The sequence below is a fragment of the Polistes fuscatus genome, unplaced genomic scaffold, assembly GCF_010416935.1.
Source record: "Polistes fuscatus isolate 324 unplaced genomic scaffold, CU_Pfus_HIC Scaffold8, whole genome shotgun sequence".
NCBI lineage: Eukaryota > Metazoa > Arthropoda > Insecta > Hymenoptera > Vespidae > Polistes > Polistes fuscatus.
The window spans coordinates 7,369,407-7,389,673 of record NW_025113162.1 but is presented as its reverse complement, the minus strand read 5'-3'; the positions used below and the strand labels follow the sequence as shown (position 1 = coordinate 7,389,673).

Below are 20,267 nucleotides of genomic sequence, written 5' to 3'. Positions count from 1 at the left end.
TGAAAAAGAAGAAGACAACAACAACAAAAAAAGTGATAAAAACATAATCGTACGATGACAAACCGATTGGATTCTTCATGAATGTTAATAAATAATTTATATTATCGGAGAAAATTAATTCGTTCGAAAGAATCGTACGATGCGAAAAATCGATTAGGTATAAGTGTTCTCTTGGTTAATCGTGTTTTTTTCTGTTTTTTTTTCTTTTTTCTTCACCATCACTATTATTTCTATCTTACAAATTAGTTGGGTGCGGCCATGCAAATAATTATAAATGCAAATAAATCATTCCAGTCTCAATATATCGATGGATATCTTTAAATTTACTACACGTCATTTACATTTAATATTTATTCGGTATTAAACGATAGTCATTTCGTTATCATCATCATCATCATCATCATCATGTTTTTGTTGGTGGTTGATTGTTATTGGATGTTGTGTTGCAAAGGAACGTTTTTTTATTTTTTTTTGGTTAATTACGAAATGAATTATTTTTAAATAAATTTTTTTCTTGGTACACTACCCTCTCATACCCTCACAATCGCAATATTAATAACAATTAACATATATATTTTTTCATAAACGTAAAAAACATAATGCAAACACGAATAATCAACTTACGTGTCATTAATTTGACAGCAAATGTGCATTTACACGTTTTAGGAACATTGATAATCATAATCTCGCGTACTATAGTTTTGATTTCCTATAAATCTAAAACTAAAAGGAAAACAAAAACTATATTTACATATACAAATTAAATCTAATTTCAATGAAATTAATAATAATTGCACATAAATATAAATAATAAAGTATGTTTAATATATATATGATCATTGATATGTGAATAAAAACATTTAGTATCGTGTTCATCGATTATAAAATACAAATTATTTCAGATATAATTCGTACGTGTGTATTTAAAAAAAAAAAAAACAAAAAAATATATCAATAGAACAAAATCGCAATATTATATTTGAAAAGCACTTATAGATCGTAATGGTGGTCTGATGCAGCAAAAACGCAAGTACATAATGCCCTAAATAATAATAATAAGCGAATTGTATCGAATAATAATCTCTTATTTTGTAACGAAGTATACGTAACTGTAGAAAAATCATATTGTTGTTAAACGTGTATAAATTTTATGTACATTAATTAATGCAACATTTGGCTCACTTAGCCCCAATATTTAGGTAAATGAATATATATTTTATATAATTTAATTATTATAATTATAATAATTAATTATATAATTATATTATATAATTAATTTATATTATTAAACTTTTAACAAAGCTCGTAATAAATGCTTGATAATATGTATTTCTTTGTACGTACTTCGAAACACACATAATCAATCAATCAATCAATGAATCGATTGATCTTCGTAATATTCTAAAAAAAAAAAACAAAAAAGAAAAACATTATTAAAATATAATATTATTTGACTATCGTAAAACTATATATATCAATTTTAAATAATAATAATATATAATGTAACATTATTTAACATATTCAAATAATTATTACATATTATTTATATAAAAGAAGACAAATTACTTTTTTTTTGTTTAAATTATCGGTTCACCCGATCGTCGAAAATTTTCTTCTTCTTTTTTTTTCTTTTCTTTTCTTTTTTTTTCTTTTTTTTTTTTAATTAACAAAGAAGAAAATACACTGTGTTTCGTGATAGTTAACGTTGTTTGGATAATGAACATACATACATACATACATATATACACGCATACAACGTACGAAAATTCTCACTTTCACTATCTATCATGATTTTAACGAATTTTCACTGTCCTTTTCCTCGTTCTTGCGTTTTTCCCATTGATTGATCCTCTTCAAAGGATAACAAATGGCAGCTGAAAGGAATATCAGACTACCTGACAGGTAGAATGAAGCATCGTAACTACCCATAGCGTCCTTGAAAGCTCCTATTTGTGAAAAAAAGGACAAAAGTGAATAAAAAAGACAAATTTTAAATTACTTTTTCGTTTGCCAATTTTTTGTACCATTTTTGATTTCTTCAAAATCAATTCTTTAATCTCATAGAGAGTATAACTTCATTGAATCGTTAAAAATTTAATAGTAATCCTTTTTCTCGTATTAGAAATTATTCTGTTTGATTGTTTTATACTAAATTTTATACACCAATACTAATTATAATCAATTCTAGAATTAAATGAGAAATTATTATTAAAATTGAATTAACAAAAGATTTCATTCTTATTTTTGTTAATTTAAAATCATTAACACATTCGTCTGCTTTAATAAAATGAATAATAAATAAACGTTCGATTACTTTTTCCAATAACAATTGAATAAAAGACAAATGTGAATTGAAAATGAAATACGAATTGATTTCTAATAAATGAGAAATTCGAGATTTGATTTAATAACTCGTAGATATTATTTTGTTTTTATTTAATGACGACACGTTTGTCGTGTCAGTGGAAAAAAAAATCAAATCATGCTAGCTAAGAGACGATCGATATTTTCTAATCACCTGCAATAGGTGCGCCTACAGCTGCTGCCACGCCTTGAAACAGTAGGAGTAATCCAAATGCATTTGTCAGCTTCTCCAGTCCTAAAAGATCTACTACGAGGATTGATCTTAACGATGCGAACACGGCTACAAAATCATTTCAAATATAATTCATTAAAAAAATAATTCAAACGAGAAAGTGTGATTAATTTGATCAAATTTGAAACAAATTGAACGAATTTAACACAAATACATGAATTTGTTTCATTATTTTATACAATATTGATATTATTATTATTATTGTTTTGTTATTTTTATAAAATATTAAATATTATTATTATTATTGTTTTGTTATTTTTATAAAATATTAAATATTATTATTATTATTGTTTTGTTATTTTTATAAAATATTAAATATTATTATTATTATTGTTTTGTTATTTTTATAAAATATTAATATTATTATTGTTTTGTTATTTTTATAAAATATTAATATTATTATTATTATTGTTTGGTTATTTTTATAAAATATTAAATATTATTTATATATATTATATTTATTATTTTTTTTATATTTATATATTTATATATATTAATATTATTATCATTATTGTTTTGTTATTTTTATACAAGATCAAAATAACGTTGAAAAAGAATTTCTAAACCGTTAAAATTTCCTAAGACACTTATTTTAATAGTTTTATTTTCTGGACAAGATAAAAAAACCCAATTAAATTTGTATAAGTTTCAATTAATATTATAATTAATTTTAGATATATATTTTATATAATTATACTTACATATGCTTAAACCAAAACACGCTGCGTAGAAGAATTGATATCCTTTGGTTAACGATAATCCGGATATCATTGTTAACAATCCACCAAGACTGATAAATATATTATTAACTATGAGAGCATCGACACCCGGTATACTACTCGCAAGGCCACAAACTACACGACCTATGGTATTTCCTATACCAATAACGGAAACGAGAAACATTGCTGAAGATGGTTCTATTCCAGCCATTTTGGCACGATCTTAAAACAAATCAAATTTCTATATATTATAATATAATATAATAAATAAAATAATATAAAATAAATGTATTATATATAAACGATAAATCAATCTTAATTTATTATAAATATTTAAAATTAATTTTAAATAAATATTTCAATATAAATATATCAAATTAATTTGTATTATATTGCAATGAAAAAAAAATGCATAAAATACGATAAAAATAAAATACAAAATTGAATATAAAATTTATTTTAAATCTAATTATTATAATATTTTAATAAATATTTTTATAAATAATAATTAAATAAAAACAAACCTGGAAGATATACGAAAGGTGTATAAAAGCCCATCATTGTAAGCCCACCTGATATCGCTAGGATCAAAAAAGAAGGGCTCTTTAAAAGGCTTATGTCAAGCATAGTCGTCAAAATTCGACGCACGCTTTCCGGACAGATATAACATGTACCACTCTTTTCCTCTTCAACGTCGTTTGCCGTTGGCAATCTTGTTACTGACATGTGATAACCGACCGAAGAAAGCTACGATAACAAAACACAGATCAATTTATCGTTAACATAAAAACAGAAAAGAAAATAAAAAAAACAATTAACTTTACGACGAACAATAAATTGATACACGCGTTTCAGAATAAAAATCGCTTATTAAATTCCTTTTTTTTTTTTAAATCAATTCATAGTCACAATTATTCAACTGCAAATACAAAAAAAAATAAAAGAAAATTCTCTTCCTTAAAAATTTGATAAATTTTTATTATATAATAAAAATGAAATAATAAAATAATAAAACACAACGAAAAATTGACTTTACGTTCGGATTGATGAATAATAAATAAGAGGGGGAATAGGAAAAAGGAAATAAAATGAATAGTTAGCTCGTTTAAAATGAATAATATTTTGCTTACTTGCGACTTGTAGTGTGCTAATCTATTTAAAGATCCTCCATAGAAGATATCATCTCTATAAAACGGTCTCTGGGGGTCCTTACTCGGTGTATTTCGCCTGTTGCACACTCGAAGAGATTTCTGGCTGCAGTCCGAGTCTGCACGAGGTCTACGACCATTGATCGTATGTCTTCGTATCTGTCAAAATTGTTTCCAATAGTCATTTATTTAAATTATCCTAACAGCAACAACTTACTACGTATTTTACTTTATTTATGCGAACATACATTTCGAAATTTTAATCATGTATTGTATCATTTTCTTTTACTTTATATATAATTAATAATTTATTTATTTTTTTGGGGTGGGGGAGGGAATATTTACAGTGACAGCATATAGTGGATGTTTATTAATTTAATTAAACGGAGAGTCAGATCTTGAAATGAATAAGAAAATGATTATAATCTTATATTTTAAAATTAACATTGATTTTATCCACAGTAAAGTGATTTTTAAGACACCCAGTATATTTGCAAGTCTATGATTATATGATAGTAGGATGTGAGCATCTCCAAGCCAAACACTTAAATAAGCATTCGTGAGAAGATTAGGCAGTGGGTCCTGGATAGCTCAATGGTTAAAAGCAATCGCTCGGAAAGCGGAAGATCCGGTTCGAATCCCCCCCATCCAGTCCAATTTTTTCACAAATGCTACAATGCTTAAAGAAATAATTGATCAATAATTTTCTCACCGTTGGTATTTTACCATTAAGCCTGTCCATGTCACCACCGAGAAGATTGTTCTCTTCTTCGATTGATTTGGATTCCTCTTGATCAACGGTTAAATCCGGATAAATAGGTACGGATAATCTTTTCTCGGTGTTATTCAATTTTCTATCAGAATTTCGTGACTCCGTGTTGACCTTGCGCAACGATAACATCGATTCCGATGCACTTGAAATAAAAAATATTAAAAATTTGAAACGATCGATATTAATCCGATCGAAAATAATTGCATCAATAAAAAAAAAAGATATGAAAAGTAAGATAAAAAATGAGACACGGAATTTAAGCATAATTTGTTAGAATTACTTTACTATATTAGGACTACTGCCGATAAGCTGTGCCGCTGTTGGATACTCGGTGTTGTTGTTAGTCCCAAAAAGTCCAATTCTGTTTGGTTGAACGTAATGCAAAGAGGTAGTCGAAACACCTTTTCCGATAAACGTCGTGTTAGCTTCGATAACATCGTTCTCTTGATTTGGTTTAATCTTTATTCTCGTTGGTTTCAATGGTCGAAACATCGCACCAAATATGGCGCAATTTAACAGCATTCCTAATCAATAAATCGTATTTCGTACATACATTTTTCTTTTAAAAAACCTTCACACAATTCGGATTATAATTATATAACACGGTAATTACGTATATGCGTTAATGTAAAATCAACAAAATATTTTAATTTAAATAGAGAATTTAATATTATCGAATTTAATCGATATAAATAATGTTAAGAATCATTGAACAAAATTTAATACCGATTTCTGAACACACACACACATACACACATGCTCTCGATAATCATTGGTTAAGTTTGTAGAAATAATTAAACGTGTGACATTAAAAATATATATGTACATCTGATAATTTGTTTTTTTTGGGAGAGATTCTTGTCTTAATTGCATAATAAATTAATTCGATAAAAAAACAACGCTTATCATTAAAAGTAATATATATATATATATATGTGTGTGTATTTACGTATATATATATACTTATTTACATAAGTATAAATATATTTAACTCACCTGCCTGAAAAAGTAGGGCACCACGCCAACTGTAAGTCTTTATAAGTAAATCCGAAATCGGTGCTAACAAGAAGGCACCAATTCCAGATCCACAAACTGCAATACCGGTCGCCAAAGCTCGCCATCTTTCGAAGTAAAAGCCGGTTGTAATAACGGCTGGAACGTATATCAGGCCTACACCGATACCTCCTGTATATATATACATATATATATATATTTAATTTGTATAAATAAGGTAACCAACAAAAAAGAAATAAAAATAAATTGATTAAATATGTCTCGAGAAAGTAAAAACGGATAATTACTTATTTAAATTTTGCATTAGTTTGTGTAATAGTAGTAGTATGTGTATTAGTATATATATATTTATGGATAAATAAGCAAATTAAAAAAGAAATCCAAAAATTGTTTAACAATTTTTCGAAAATAAAAACATATATCTTAAGATTCTTTTTAATAATTTCAATTTTTATAATACTGTATTACTCTTGTATAATACTGTACCTATTCGTCTGTAAATATTGTAAATATATTCGTCTGTAAATATATCATATGATAGCTAACTTTAATTGATTAATTATTTTTTTTTTTTTTATTCAAAGTTGAAATACGATTCACATTTATCTCGAAATACAATTTCACATTATTACCTTAATAATGAGTGTTTCTAATGACAAAGTTTTCATCTGAGGCAGCTTGCAAAGAAAAAAAAAATATTGTATTATTATTATCATTATTATTTTCTTTTTTTTCTTCTTCTTCTTCTTTTTCATTAAATCTAAAAGTCTCGAGGAAAAAGGGACGACGAAAAGTTTCAAAATGAAGGTAAAAACGCGTTCGTGCAAAGTGTAACTTTCTCAATAAGAGATACCTATAACTTACCAAGAACACCGTAAGAAGCATAAAGAAACTCTATGGACGGGCTGAAGTATGAAAGGACAAAAGCGATGCAGCTAAGTATACTACCCAGTATAGCGACTAGCCTAAATCCATACCTGTTCGCTAATGCGGATACAAATGGTCCTAGAAAAAAATAGAAAAAACCAAAAATTAATATAAAAAAAATACGTTAATGAATATTTATTTAATTATAATTGTTTTCTACTTTTTTTTCGTCCTCCTCGATTTCTAATCATTTCATTTCATTTCATTCGACAGAAAATATAGATTATTTATTATACAATAAAAAAATTATAATATATATATATTTTTAAATTGTAATAAATAAATTTATAAATAAAAAAAAAATTCGAGACAAGATAGTTTTACGCGTAAATGAAATTTTAACGAATATTCATAATACATTTAATTTCTAAACAAGTAAAAAAATCACTACAGGCATATTTCAATAAATAAATCGATTAACATAATTTATCGTGTAACGCATTGTAAATAATCGATATAATAATTTATCTATCATTTAGATCGCAATGTTACAAAATAGGAATTGATAACCAAGGTAAAATTTGTATGTTGTTATTAGATGAAAGATCATAATCTAAATTTACATTATCGATAAACCTGTTTTATGAAATACATTTTTATCGTCGTATTTTAATTGCGATGAGAGAGAAAAAAAAAGAAAAAGGAAAAAAAAATAACAAAGAAACAAGATATCTCTCTCGTATTACTCTGAAAGCTCTATAAAAATATGCAAATAAACGTTTACGAACCGGCCATCAGATAAAATCCTGTCTGCAGTGAGCCAACCAGTGCTACGCTGGCATGGGATACGTTAAATGCCTCCGTGATGTCGTTTAGGAAAACCCCGAAACTGAAAATAATCCCATCTACGACGAAATTGCAAAGAAAGGATGCTGCAACGATCATCCAGCCCCATCCTCCGTCAGGTGGTACCACCATTTCGACCTCGATACTCTGTTGGAGTGCACATTTCTGTTTTTCTCTTCTTTTTTTCTTTTTTATACATATTTATTATAACATCACAATTAATTTTTATTATTATTTCGTGTTGTTAGATACCATTTTTGTTTTCACCACTCTCTTTTTTGTTTTAAATGAAATTAATTATATCTGTAGGATTCGTGAAAAAATTGGGCCGTTGGACCGGGACTCGAACCTGGATTCTTGGATGCTCCATTTTCGGGGAACTGCTTTTTAACCATTGAGCTATTCAGGGCCCACCGCCCAATCTCCTTACGAACGCCTACTTAAGTTTTTAACTTGGAGGAGCTCGCATCTCACATATTTTTCCCCCATATCGTCATATTTATTTTTTTTTTATTTATTTAACATTAATACTTGTAATACTTGTCCAATTTACAATTCTATTTTGCCTTTAAATTTCATTTTATTATATTTTTTTATATCATTCTATATTACAATGGTTTGCGTCATTGCATCTCTCTCTAATTTTTTTTTTTTTTTTAAATAAGTATATTCATTCAAGTTTCTCGATTTTTATTTATCTCATCGTGGTTATAATTTATTCTTTATCGAAGAAAAAAAAAGGAAAATAAAAAGATGGAAATTCTCGTATAATCTTTTCAAAATAAACTGTTACAACTATATTAAAATCGATCGTGTGTTCTCTTATGTTTGTTTCTTTTTTTTCTTCCGATCGTTAAAAAGATACGCGAAATGTTACGGTCGAGGTCGTCGTATAAAGAACTTGATTTCGTTATTATTGAATCTAACATAGTACAACTTTTATCTTTTACACCGATATAATCCTCATCGTGATTAAACAACTAGCCCCCTGTCACGATAGGAATATCGTTGTTAACGTTTTCGATTCGAAATGAGAAATATTCAAAACGATACATTTTTAAAATAAATAAAAAAAATCCGAAATATATAAATAAAATACAATAATATACACACTAAAAACAAATAATCGATATATTACAGGATATTAACTCTTTACTTAATTTTTATTTTTAATCGCGTATCCCGATAATTTTAATTATAACAAATTTTCTTGTATATTATTTTTAGATTTTACTTTGCGATAATGTATTGTCGTAATTGAAGATATATCATTCAATGAATTTGTACAATTTTGTTGAATCTCGTAATTACCCACATCACATATACGTTTTATCTCTACGTATACTTTTCAAAATTAAAATATATTTCACATACGAAACATTTCATAATAATCAAATGGTACTGGGGATTTTTTCTTTCTTTTTTTTTTTTTCTTTTTTTTTCAAGATAATTTGAATGAATGTATTGATTAGAAATATATATATATACGTAATCATGTAAATTAAATTACATAAATATATATAATTACATAAATAGGATATATCACCTCATTGTTATTGTCATTAAGATCATCGAGTTGTATTTCTTCTTTTTTAAAGTTTCGTCCATTTTGTTCAATCGTTTTTGAGACCAGTTCGTCCATCTTATTCTCTTGCGATGCCATTGTCGTCTCCTAATATCTAAACAAACGTACGAAAAAATCCTACAATGTGTTCAACAAAATCGAAGAAGATATTTCATAAATATAAAAGTACCGAAAAAGAAAAAATATAACATTTCGAATACTTCGATTAAATATATTCAGAGTTTCTTCAAATAGAATTCATTCGAATTGAAAATATGTCAAAAAATATATGAAAAGTAGTATTAATATGTTCAAAAAAAAAAAAACATGAAGAGATAATATTCATCATAACACGTTTCACTGACCTCCCCCCCTCCACCCATCTCCCCACTCCCCCCCATTTGATCGTACCTCTCATAAATGACGTTAATATTCGTTTGGATATAATATTAACATAAGTTACACTCGTTGATTACAAATTTATAATTGTTGAGAAAAATATTTGATATTTTTTGTGGTGGGGGGGTGGGGGTCGGGAAGGGGAGGAATTAAAAAACATTTTATTCTTGGTTAATGGAAAAGATTACGATGTAGAAAAGAATTCACATTTTGTTGAAAAATATTCGTAGAGAGCATATTATTTTATCAAACCGTTTTACTGATAATAATAATGTAAACCCAGATTTCAGTATTCGTATTATTGAATTGATTTACGTGTTGTGTACATACATACATACGTACACACGTACATACATGTCATACTATGTATGCGAGTATATAAAAATAATCTTCTTATATTTAAAAACACACAAAATATAATTGCGAAAGTCACGAACGAAGTAGTTAATGTATATAATTGAAAAGGGCTAGTAGTAAAGCTCAATAATAGTGTCCATCGAGAATGAGAGATGAATAATTGGTCGACCGAAAAAAAAAAAAAAAAAAAAAAAAGAAAAAAAGAGATGCTTGAGAAGATTTGTTTAATCGACAATAATAATAAATTACGTAAAATAAATTACGTCGAGAGTGTTCGTATGTAAATGTTTAAACAGGTGATATTCCTTAATACCTTATCAAAATTAGAAACGTTTCATAAAAACGAATTTTTATAAAATCATTTATCCTATAATATTCATATAATTTAAACATGTATTTGTATTTATATTTATCTACATTTAAACAAACAATTTTTTGTATTTAAGAATTGGTCAGTCTCAATAAAGATAATTACTATGATTACGTTTTAAATCATTATATTCGTTCGTAAGATGCATGCGTATTAACATTTTGTCAAAAAAGAAAAAAAATATCGAAACAATTCAATTCACATTTTCGTAGGTTGCGTATTTTAACACACAAAATAATTAGATTTAATTTAAATAAATTTGGATCTTTGATAAATAATCTGTAGTAAATAATCTGTAAAAAAGGAAAATGATTTAAATATCATTTTAAATTGTAATTGAAATTTGTGTAAGATATTTATTATACGCTGCATTTTTTTTTTTTATTTAGTTTTTTCTTACACGTATAATGAAAAAATAAAAAATACTATTGTCATTTTTTAATGTATTTTTCCTTTTTTTTTTACGAGTACGGGAAAGAGGAGGGGGGAAAAATATAATGAACGAATCAAAAAATAGAAAAAAAGTAACATAATAGGTAATTTGTTAACTTTACGAAAAAGAAAAGAAGAAAAATAATAGAAAAAAAGAAATAAAACAGGTAAAAAAATTTGCGAAACGAGTCTTACAAGCCGTGTCCTCCGACCACCCACACCCACGTTTGCAATTATACTCGAGAATACACAAAGGTCAAAGAGGAAGATGCTTTGCGAAAGGTCAAGGTCATTCGAGGCTTCGAGAATAGATTCGAATCGGAATGGACACGCACGTGATTATGCTCGATCATCAAATTTTCTATCAGAACTGTGTTGTTATTGTTGTTATTGTTGTTTTGTCATCTTTTGTTGAAATATAAATTAAACAAACGATCACTTTCATCCCCCTCCCACCGTTCGCCATTTTGACGAAATTTGTAAATATATTCGATCATCTTATGAATGTTTTTATTTTTTATAAATAAATTCTTCTTAATTGTTCATTTGTTTTTTCTTTTTCTTGCATTGTTAATTAAACTATTTTCGCAAAAAAATTATTCCAACACAAACGTGTTAAAATTTTCAAATATTTATTCCATTTAATTCTTACCACGAATTAACGATGATTATGTTAAACTGTCACACTGTATACTAATGATGATTTAAAAACTATAATCAAAAGAAAATTATTATTATTATTATTATTAATTTATTTTTCGTTAAATTTTATTTATTAGAATCGTCAGTTATCTTTCGTAAACGTTGGAATACTCATATAAGGTGGATTTAATATTATATATAATATATATTCGTGTTTGTTTGATTATTTATTTAATTGTAAATCTAATTATAATTTTTATATCACGTTTATTATTATTATTTATTATTTCTTCTACTTTGTAACAACCCTATCGATTCATCCAAGATTTATAATGTATTATTAAATTGAATACGTTATAAATATAATTTAAGATAATAATAAATAAATATATATATACACATATTATTAAATAAAAAAGAAAATATATATATATATATTTAATAATGATAATAATTTTAAAACGTGTTAATGAAATCAATCTAAAATATATCGAAATATTTTGAAATATTCCAAACGATGTGTCTTTCATTTTAATCGACAAAACGAAAATGTAAAATTGTCAAGGTGTAAACAATTTTAAAAGGGCAAGTAAAAAGAAAAAAGTGAAATTATTATAATAAAATTGTATAGAAAAGAGAAAAGATGAAGCATTTACACGCACAATACACTTTACTCGTTCCTGATCCCACGAGATTTCGTTATTATACTCATTATCGTAACAACATTCGTTCTCGCGAGTTACGCCCCCCCATCGTGCTGCTCGTATTTAATATTTCTTGTCAGTTTCAACTGTTTACCGTAGAAACTCGAAGTTTTCACTCATCGCGGATGTAAAACATCTCCAAAAAAAAATTTCTCATTCAAACGTGTCGCGTGACATTTTTGTTCATTTTTTTGAAATTTTTTGCAAAGTCAAGACACTTTGTCTCACTGGGAGGGAATAGGGGGTGGCAGGGGGGGGTTAGGAGGAAAACGTCACGAATGGAACGGGGGGGGGTGAGAAAAAAGGAAAAATAAATTTATCGTGTGACAAGTGTGACGAATGATTTATTCGTGATAAGGTCATCAAATGCAGCAAGAAGAAGTGCATACAACACATGAGTTGATTTATAATTCGACAATTAACACTCGTCACGTTAAAAGGATGTCTAATTTTTTTCCCCCACCCTTCAATCTTATGTTCTAACCTCAAAAAAAAATATATATATTTAATAACGTTAGAAGTATAACAAGTTGAAATCGTTTTAATGCATAAATTGTCACGTAACCTGAATTCCTAAAAACATATTACTTTCATATAAATATAATATCAATAAATACCACACACACACACACACACACGTAGATTTTTTTTTTCCTTTTATTTATTTTTGTGTCTTGTTTTTCTAAATTTTTTTTTTAATTTTTGTCAATCATTATTTATTCGTGACGTTAATGATTTCAATTAAGGATCTTGTTTTTTTTTTGTAATGAATGAATTATAACGAGGACAAGTACGTGTACTTAATATAAAATAAGAGATTAAGTATCACGAAATAGTGTGATACTTTCGATCACTTACAATTAATCTCTTACAACCTGATTTTGATGGCCCAGAAATCGGCATCAAATAGCCGGTTTGTAATTTGAAACTTACCAAACCGAAACTAGCCTGAGATAGTTTTTTTAATGAAACACCTGCGAGAAAATAAAAGAGAAAGAAAGGTGATCGATGTATGTTCCCGTAAAGTATTGATCACATTCGCGAAGACAATTTTTTTAATTAAACTCAGGCAAATTTTTATATTTTCCTCGTACTCGTGAATTAGCACCTATCGATTACAACCTTTTGAGATTTGTTGCTAAACAATTTTGTTATTCAACCACCTCGCGTTGACATTTTTTTCATTGAAAATTCGTACGTTTTGTTTTTAAGTAAATTGTACGAATAAATCATTCTAGGTGAGAAACAATACTTTAATTAGTATTTAAATATCTGCAGGAAATACTAAGCTTTGTGTTATGATAAAAAATATTCATGAATTTCTTTTCGATCTCTCTCTCTCTCTCTCTCTTTCTGTAATATAATTTTTTATCACATTTATATTTTATATATAAAATATATTTTTATATATATAATTATATAATATATCTATAATATCAAAATATATATTTTATATATAAAATTTTATATATAAAATAATAATAATAATAATAATTTTATTTATTATATATAATTAATTTTAAATATAATTTTATAAAATTATATATAAATTTAAATAAAAATAAATTAAATAAATAAATAATTAAATTTAAATAAATTTTTATTTTTATAAATATAAAATTTTATATATAAAATATAATATATAATAATAATAATTAGATACAAATTATAATTTTATATAATAAAATATATTTTATAATATAAAATATAATTCTTCACACAATCCACGAATAAGATTTCATTTACAATCCGTTAACAAAAAACAATTGTACAAATTATTCCCTCTATATTTATTACATTCACATCTAAACATTTAATCAACTAAATATATTCTATCCTATATATCTTAGCCATTTATCACACCCAATAATATATTAATACATAATACAACTTTTTATCTTTGGAAAATTAATTTTCAAACTCGAGATTGTATAACAAAAAAAAAAAAGAAGAAAAAAATGATGATAATTCAGGTGTCCTGTATGCTTATCGTGATTTTTCCTTTATATTCTTCATCATATATTTTATTATTAATTCTCACTCATATATACATATACATACATACATATATATATACTTTATTCATTCTACCATAAAATAATATATGGTTCTACTCACTTGTTCATTCGCTCCGATAACTCTCTTGACAGGGCTCAGGATATCTACGTGAACTACTAACAACGTGAGATAAGACATCATTTTAAATACAAATACAACCACGTTAGGTATGCTTTTTCAACTGACATGAGAGAGAGAGAGAGAGAGAATGTGTGTGTGTGTGTATGAGGAACATTAAATAGCACACTGTAATATCTGCGTTACTAATACATATAACATTTATATATATATATATATATATATATATATATATATATATATATTATACATACTTTTTTTAATATACTTTTTCTTCTTCTTCTTCTTCTTCTTTCCAACAATTTTTTATCTCTTTCTTTTTCACACAATTATGACTTCTGTTTAAAAAGATTGCTATAATATATTCTATACGTTGAAATATAATTTCGAATCGGAATTAAATTCACAGATGTAATACGAACAAATAATACTGATAATAAAAGAAGCTTTTTTTATTTTTACTTCGTAACATTTCGACGACGACGACGACGACGACGTGTCGAAAAGATCGCGAAAGAAACATTTTTCTATAGATTTGTTTGATTTTTTAATCGTCAATTTTTTGTTATCATTATCGTCGATTTAAAAAATGTATTTTCTCTCTCTCTCGATGGGTGGTCAAAATAATAGAAAGAAAAAAAAAGAAATAATCTACTTTATATCTCGTAATTAATAAAAATGATTATCTCGAACACGAATTTTTCAATGATAATCTTCGTTCGAGTACGCTTCTATACAAACAAACAAAATTTATATACGAAACACGTGTATTACACGTATAAAAAGATGTACTACCAACTTCAATGAGATTTTTTCGAATGATAATTATAACATAAGATCGAGATATCTTTTTCTTAGATTTCAAAACACTGAATTTAATATCGAATTTTTCAACAACTAAATTTTACTTTTTTCGTGTGAAAAATTCGTTCCTCCCTTTCCCAATTTTTCATATTTTACAATTATTATTATTATTATCATTATAATTATCGTGTCACGAATGAAATTACAGAGAGAGTGAAAAAAGAAAGAAAAAAAAAAGGAGATAGATATTCGAAAGAAGCCAAAAATAAATTTCGTCTCCCGATAGAGGGAAACGGATAAGAACGAATAAAAAAAAAAGTAAAAAAGGAAAAAAAGGAAGAGAGGTTAGGAAAGAAACGGGAAAAGAAAAAAAAAGTAAAAAAACATATGGAAAGTTGTAAATTAACGTAAAAAGGAAAAGGGAAATTTGATCTTTTATGAGATTAGAAAGCACACAGTCCCCAAGTCGAAACTTCCTGTCCCGGGGTCTCTCATTGAATTTCGAGGTTGACCCTTCATTGGCGCGCCAAGGAAGCTATTGTGCATTGAATTTACGGGTTACCACGAATCCCATTGATTCGATTGGCGGTCACATAATGACGCATAGTTAGCATGTCACTGCTACTATTACTACCAACGTGTTCGCGGTGAGCAACTGGAGAATATTCGAAGAACAAAAATGAAATAATATATGTTGTTGTTTAGAATAATGCTATTGTTTCATCGAATTTTCAATGCATTCGCGAATAACACTAATTTGTGTGAAATAATATATTTAATGTAATATAATATATTAGGGTGAACACCAAATGTTTGTGTGTATTTAATTGTATTGTTTCGGATAATGCAATTTTTTGGAAGTAAATAAAATTTTACTTTAAGTGAAATATTCATTTAAAACACACGAACTTTTTGTTCATCCTAATAAAATATATATAAATGAGAGAGAGAGAGAGAGTAGAGAGTGAGACCAAGAAAAAGAATAAACCACGTGTCCTGAGGGCAAAGTTCGAACAGAATTTATCTGTCCAACTTGGTCCCTATCACTTTGCATTTATTTACCAACATTCGCGAGTCCCCAATGTGATACCAGACGATCGAATTAAAATGTTTCCAAAAATAATTCATAAGAACAGGCCAATAAAATATAAGCAACACAGTTGTGTTGTTATCCCGAGAGTTATTTATTTCCTTTTGTTAACCAACGATCTATCATAAAGAAGTTACACAAGACAGAATTATCGCTGGAACGGATAAATTCAATGATTTCTTTTATATAAAAAGACGTTAATAATACTTACTTATGAATCGGAAGATTCGTTTAATTGTTGATATTTAATACACAACAATTTTGAAATTAAAATGTTCCATTTACAAATTATCATCGATTGGATAAATAATATTAAATATTTTTCACAGAGATAAAAAGGTCTCGACGACTAAATGATAAAACGAAGAAAGTATATGACACCTTATACTATATTTAGTTCTTTTCGTTTTTTCGTGCTCGATTATGAAATAAAACAAAAAAAGAAATATACGAATAATCGGTTATTATAACGTTTTACGTGGAACACGTGCGAACCCCTAGCCACGTGGTACGCGAGAAGATTCGCGGTGCGCATGCGCAAAATTTACGCGGGAAAAGCCGAACGACGATCGTATCCTAACATAAGTAAACTTATTATATTCTCTTCCATTCGTTACACGTTAAACTTTCAAACCACGTGCTGATCGAAATGTCAATCAAACGCGTATATTTAAACAACGGGTTAAAACAAAACCATTAAAGATACATTTTAAAAATCAAAAAGAAATAAAAAAAATCAAAATGAAATCGAATCTCGTCGATTGTCAAATTTAAAATAAAAATTCGTTTATTTACCTTTTTTCCTTGAAATCTTTAGAAACCCCCTCTCCTGATGATATCGTTGATAATTACGGTTAAAAAACAAAGGTTTATTACGGAAAAGAAAATTAATAAAAAGAACGATATATCGGAAACAATATTGTCACGTGATGATTGAACGAGAAGAAAAATGGAACGGGGTGGGGGGAAGGAGGAACGAATGGGAAGAACGGAGTTAAGATTACGCGACGATTCGTTGCGAGAGACTAAAGAAACGATCGTGTTCGCATCCCCAAGTGGACTCACAGTTTGAGAAGTCACGATAACAACCGAAAGCTGGGATTGGCCCGTCCTCCTCTCCGAACCGAACTACTGACTCCTTCCGTTTCTTCTCTCTCTTCTTCCCTCCCCCCCTAGACCCCCTTTTTCCAACTGTTCGTCATCGTCATCGTCGTGTGCTGTGTGGTGTCTTCGGCTTCATTTTCGTTTTCATTTTCGTTTTCGTTTTCGTTTTCGTTCTGTTATGTTAGTCGTCGTTTTATAGTCGTCGTGGTCAATGAAAAAGAAACAAGCACTCTCTGCCGTAATGGATGTCAACATGATTTAATGATGACGCAATAAAATTTATACGAATTTCACTTTCGTCCGGAATTTCGTATTAAACTTTCTTTCGACGAAAAAATAGACAGAGACAGAGAGACAGAAAGAGAGAGACACACAATGCCACAAACAGAAAGATAGTGAACGAGTGTGCGTGCATGTGCGTAATCAATCCGTGCATATGTTGATGAAGTAGAATACTACGTGTTTTGTAAGTAAGTGTCGAACGTTGTTCATTTTCAATCGTCATAATAACGCATCGATTGATTACTCAAGATGAAGAAGAAAACAAAGAAGAAGAAAAATTCTTGATTGTATATCTTTTTAAATTGATAAAATTCTTTTTTATCCGAGTTATTGATATCTGTTATAGTTAAATATGTATCAGTGAAAGTTTACCATCGTAACTCTTAGACATTTTTCTGCAACGAATAAATGCTGCCTGCACACGCGCACACACACACACACATATACAACGATCGAAAAGTTTTCTTGCCGTAGTAGAAGGTATATACATAAAAATATGTATATATATATATAGGTAAGTATGTATACACATGTGATATGAATATAAATGGATTCGGGGTTTTTTATTTTCTTTTTAAAAAATGAAATTTAAACATACAAATATTTTCTCTTTTTTGTATTTTCATCGTTACATTTTTTGTAATTTTACAAATTATTGCAAATCTATTTCTGATTATTAAAACGACCTATATATATATATACGAATCTCGAAAAATAATTCTTTAACAAATTTTAGCGATTCGAGTGATTTAAACGATCCTTTGTTCGAACATTTATTTAGTTTTCCTTTGTAGTTTTACGAAAAAAGAATATGATGTTATTTATCATACTTGTTGACGCGTACTGCGAAATGTAGAACAATCGTTGCGGGAGGAAACAAAAAAAAGAGAAAAAGAAAGAAAGAAAGAAAATCGAGAGTAATGATAAAGTTGAATTACTGAAAATAGCGAAGTTGCTTATCAAAGTTTCATTTTTGTATCAACGGGGTCGAAGGTCGATGAAATAGTCAACAAATGTTGTCTGTTAAAATGATCACTGAAGTATCTCCATCTCTCTCTTTCTCATGCGCACTCCTTTTCTCAACGCCCCCACTTTTACATTTTATAAGTTAACTAATTTCGCACTCGATTGAGTTCGGCCTTCTCTTTTGGAAGCGACTTTCGAATTCCAAACGATAAGGGAAAACTCGGAAGGCGAGTGTCCGATAACTCGTTCTAGTCAAGAGAACGGATAAGATGAGAGAAAGAGACAGTAAAAACATACACGCATAAGAGTATAACTCCTTAACCCGTTTCCAAACACGATTTCGAGACCGTGCAACTCATATCTCTAACAAGTGTGACGTAACCCGACGCAAAACCCATAGAAAGAAGAAAACAAATTTGATGATTAGAATTGACGCGTTAGAAAAATAATTAGGTGGTTGATTTGTCATGGTGTTTTTTATATCCATAAGAATTTAGATTATTATTTTTATTTTAAATCGAATGACGAATTGTACAAGAACAAAGGAAACCAACGGAGATACGAAATGGCAGAAAAATGCATCCATATGCGAACGAGTGTAGGTATGCACACAAACACACACGCACACACACACACATAAATATATACCAAGACTTAAAGTACTGTGCATCTCATCGACCGAGCATATATATTTTTGTCCGTTCTATTATTATCATCGGAGTTCGATGGCCATGCACGATCTCGTGTCTATATAGTTGCTATTTTATATCATACACAGCTCTGTTGGTGGTGTGTTAATTCGCGCGCGCGCCAATTACACGTGGCGGGTAACGAAACCCTTTTTTCCAATTGATTGAAACCGTGTTATCGAGAAAAATCAATCCGATAATATTTTCGATCATAATAAGATAAATAATACATCTATGAAAGATGCGAAAGCAAAGCTTTTGTTTGCCAACTTACCGTTAAAGCTCCCGCGTAGTAATGGTGGCGCCTCGCGTAGCATTAAGGCTCATGCAGGTAAAAAAACCCTTTTGTTTTTTCTTTTTCACCGAAAACTCTTCTCCTAACTTCTCCTTCCTCTCTCTCTCGCTCTTTCTTTTTTCTCTCCGTGTTAAATCACGGAGAGATGTAATTTAAAAAAAGAAAATAATTTGTAAAATATCAAATTCAAGTTACGACGATTATAATCGAAGAGAGAAAGAAGACTGGTGTAAAACGGTGGTATGCGAGAAACATATTTTAAATCTATATATATATATATTAATAAGAAAATATGGAAAAGTAAATAAATAATAAAAAGAAAAAGAAAAAGAAAAATAAGAAAGAAGAGAGAAAGGAGAAAAGAGTGCGCAGGTGCGTGCGTGCGCGCGCGTAAAATAAATACGCGCGAATATGGAGGGAAAACAAATGAATAAGAACTAAATAGAAGATTAAAAAAAGAGACGACGACGC

General features: G+C 28.1%; 1 protein-coding gene across 1 annotated transcript; it reads right to left on the bottom strand.

Annotated features, from left to right (window-relative positions):
- Positions 1–1,633: 1,633 nt before the first annotated feature.
- On the bottom strand, positions 1,634–17,605 carry LOC122525178. Its single transcript, XM_043647853.1, has 12 exons — positions 17,256–17,605; positions 9,509–9,641; positions 7,905–8,109; positions 7,114–7,254; positions 6,232–6,420; positions 5,516–5,759; positions 5,176–5,377; positions 4,446–4,622; positions 3,840–4,062; positions 3,298–3,537; positions 2,519–2,644; positions 1,634–1,946 (listed from the first exon to the last, which is right to left on the bottom strand). The coding sequence occupies exons 2-12, from the start codon at positions 9,623–9,625 to the stop codon at positions 1,786–1,788; spliced, it is 2,025 nt and encodes a 674-aa protein (XP_043503788.1). The 5' UTR covers positions 9,626–9,641; positions 17,256–17,605; the 3' UTR covers positions 1,634–1,785.
- Positions 17,606–20,267: the final 2,662 nt, after the last annotated feature.

What these genes read in the sequence shown, in the direction of transcription:
- LOC122525178 (XM_043647853.1), bottom strand. Translation starts at nt 9,625, where the DNA reads ATGGCATCGCAAGAGAATAAGATGGACGAACTGGTCTCAAAAACGATT. An exon ending in AGGATTTTATCTGATGGCCG is followed by an intron (nt 7,255 to 7,904) that starts GTTCGTAAACGT and finishes ATTTTTTTCTAG; the next exon opens with GACCATTTGTATCCGCATTA. An exon ending in GTGTTTTGGTTTAAGCATAT is followed by an intron (nt 2,645 to 3,297) that starts GTAAGTATAATT and finishes ATGATTTTGTAG; the next exon opens with CCGTGTTCGCATCGTTAAGA.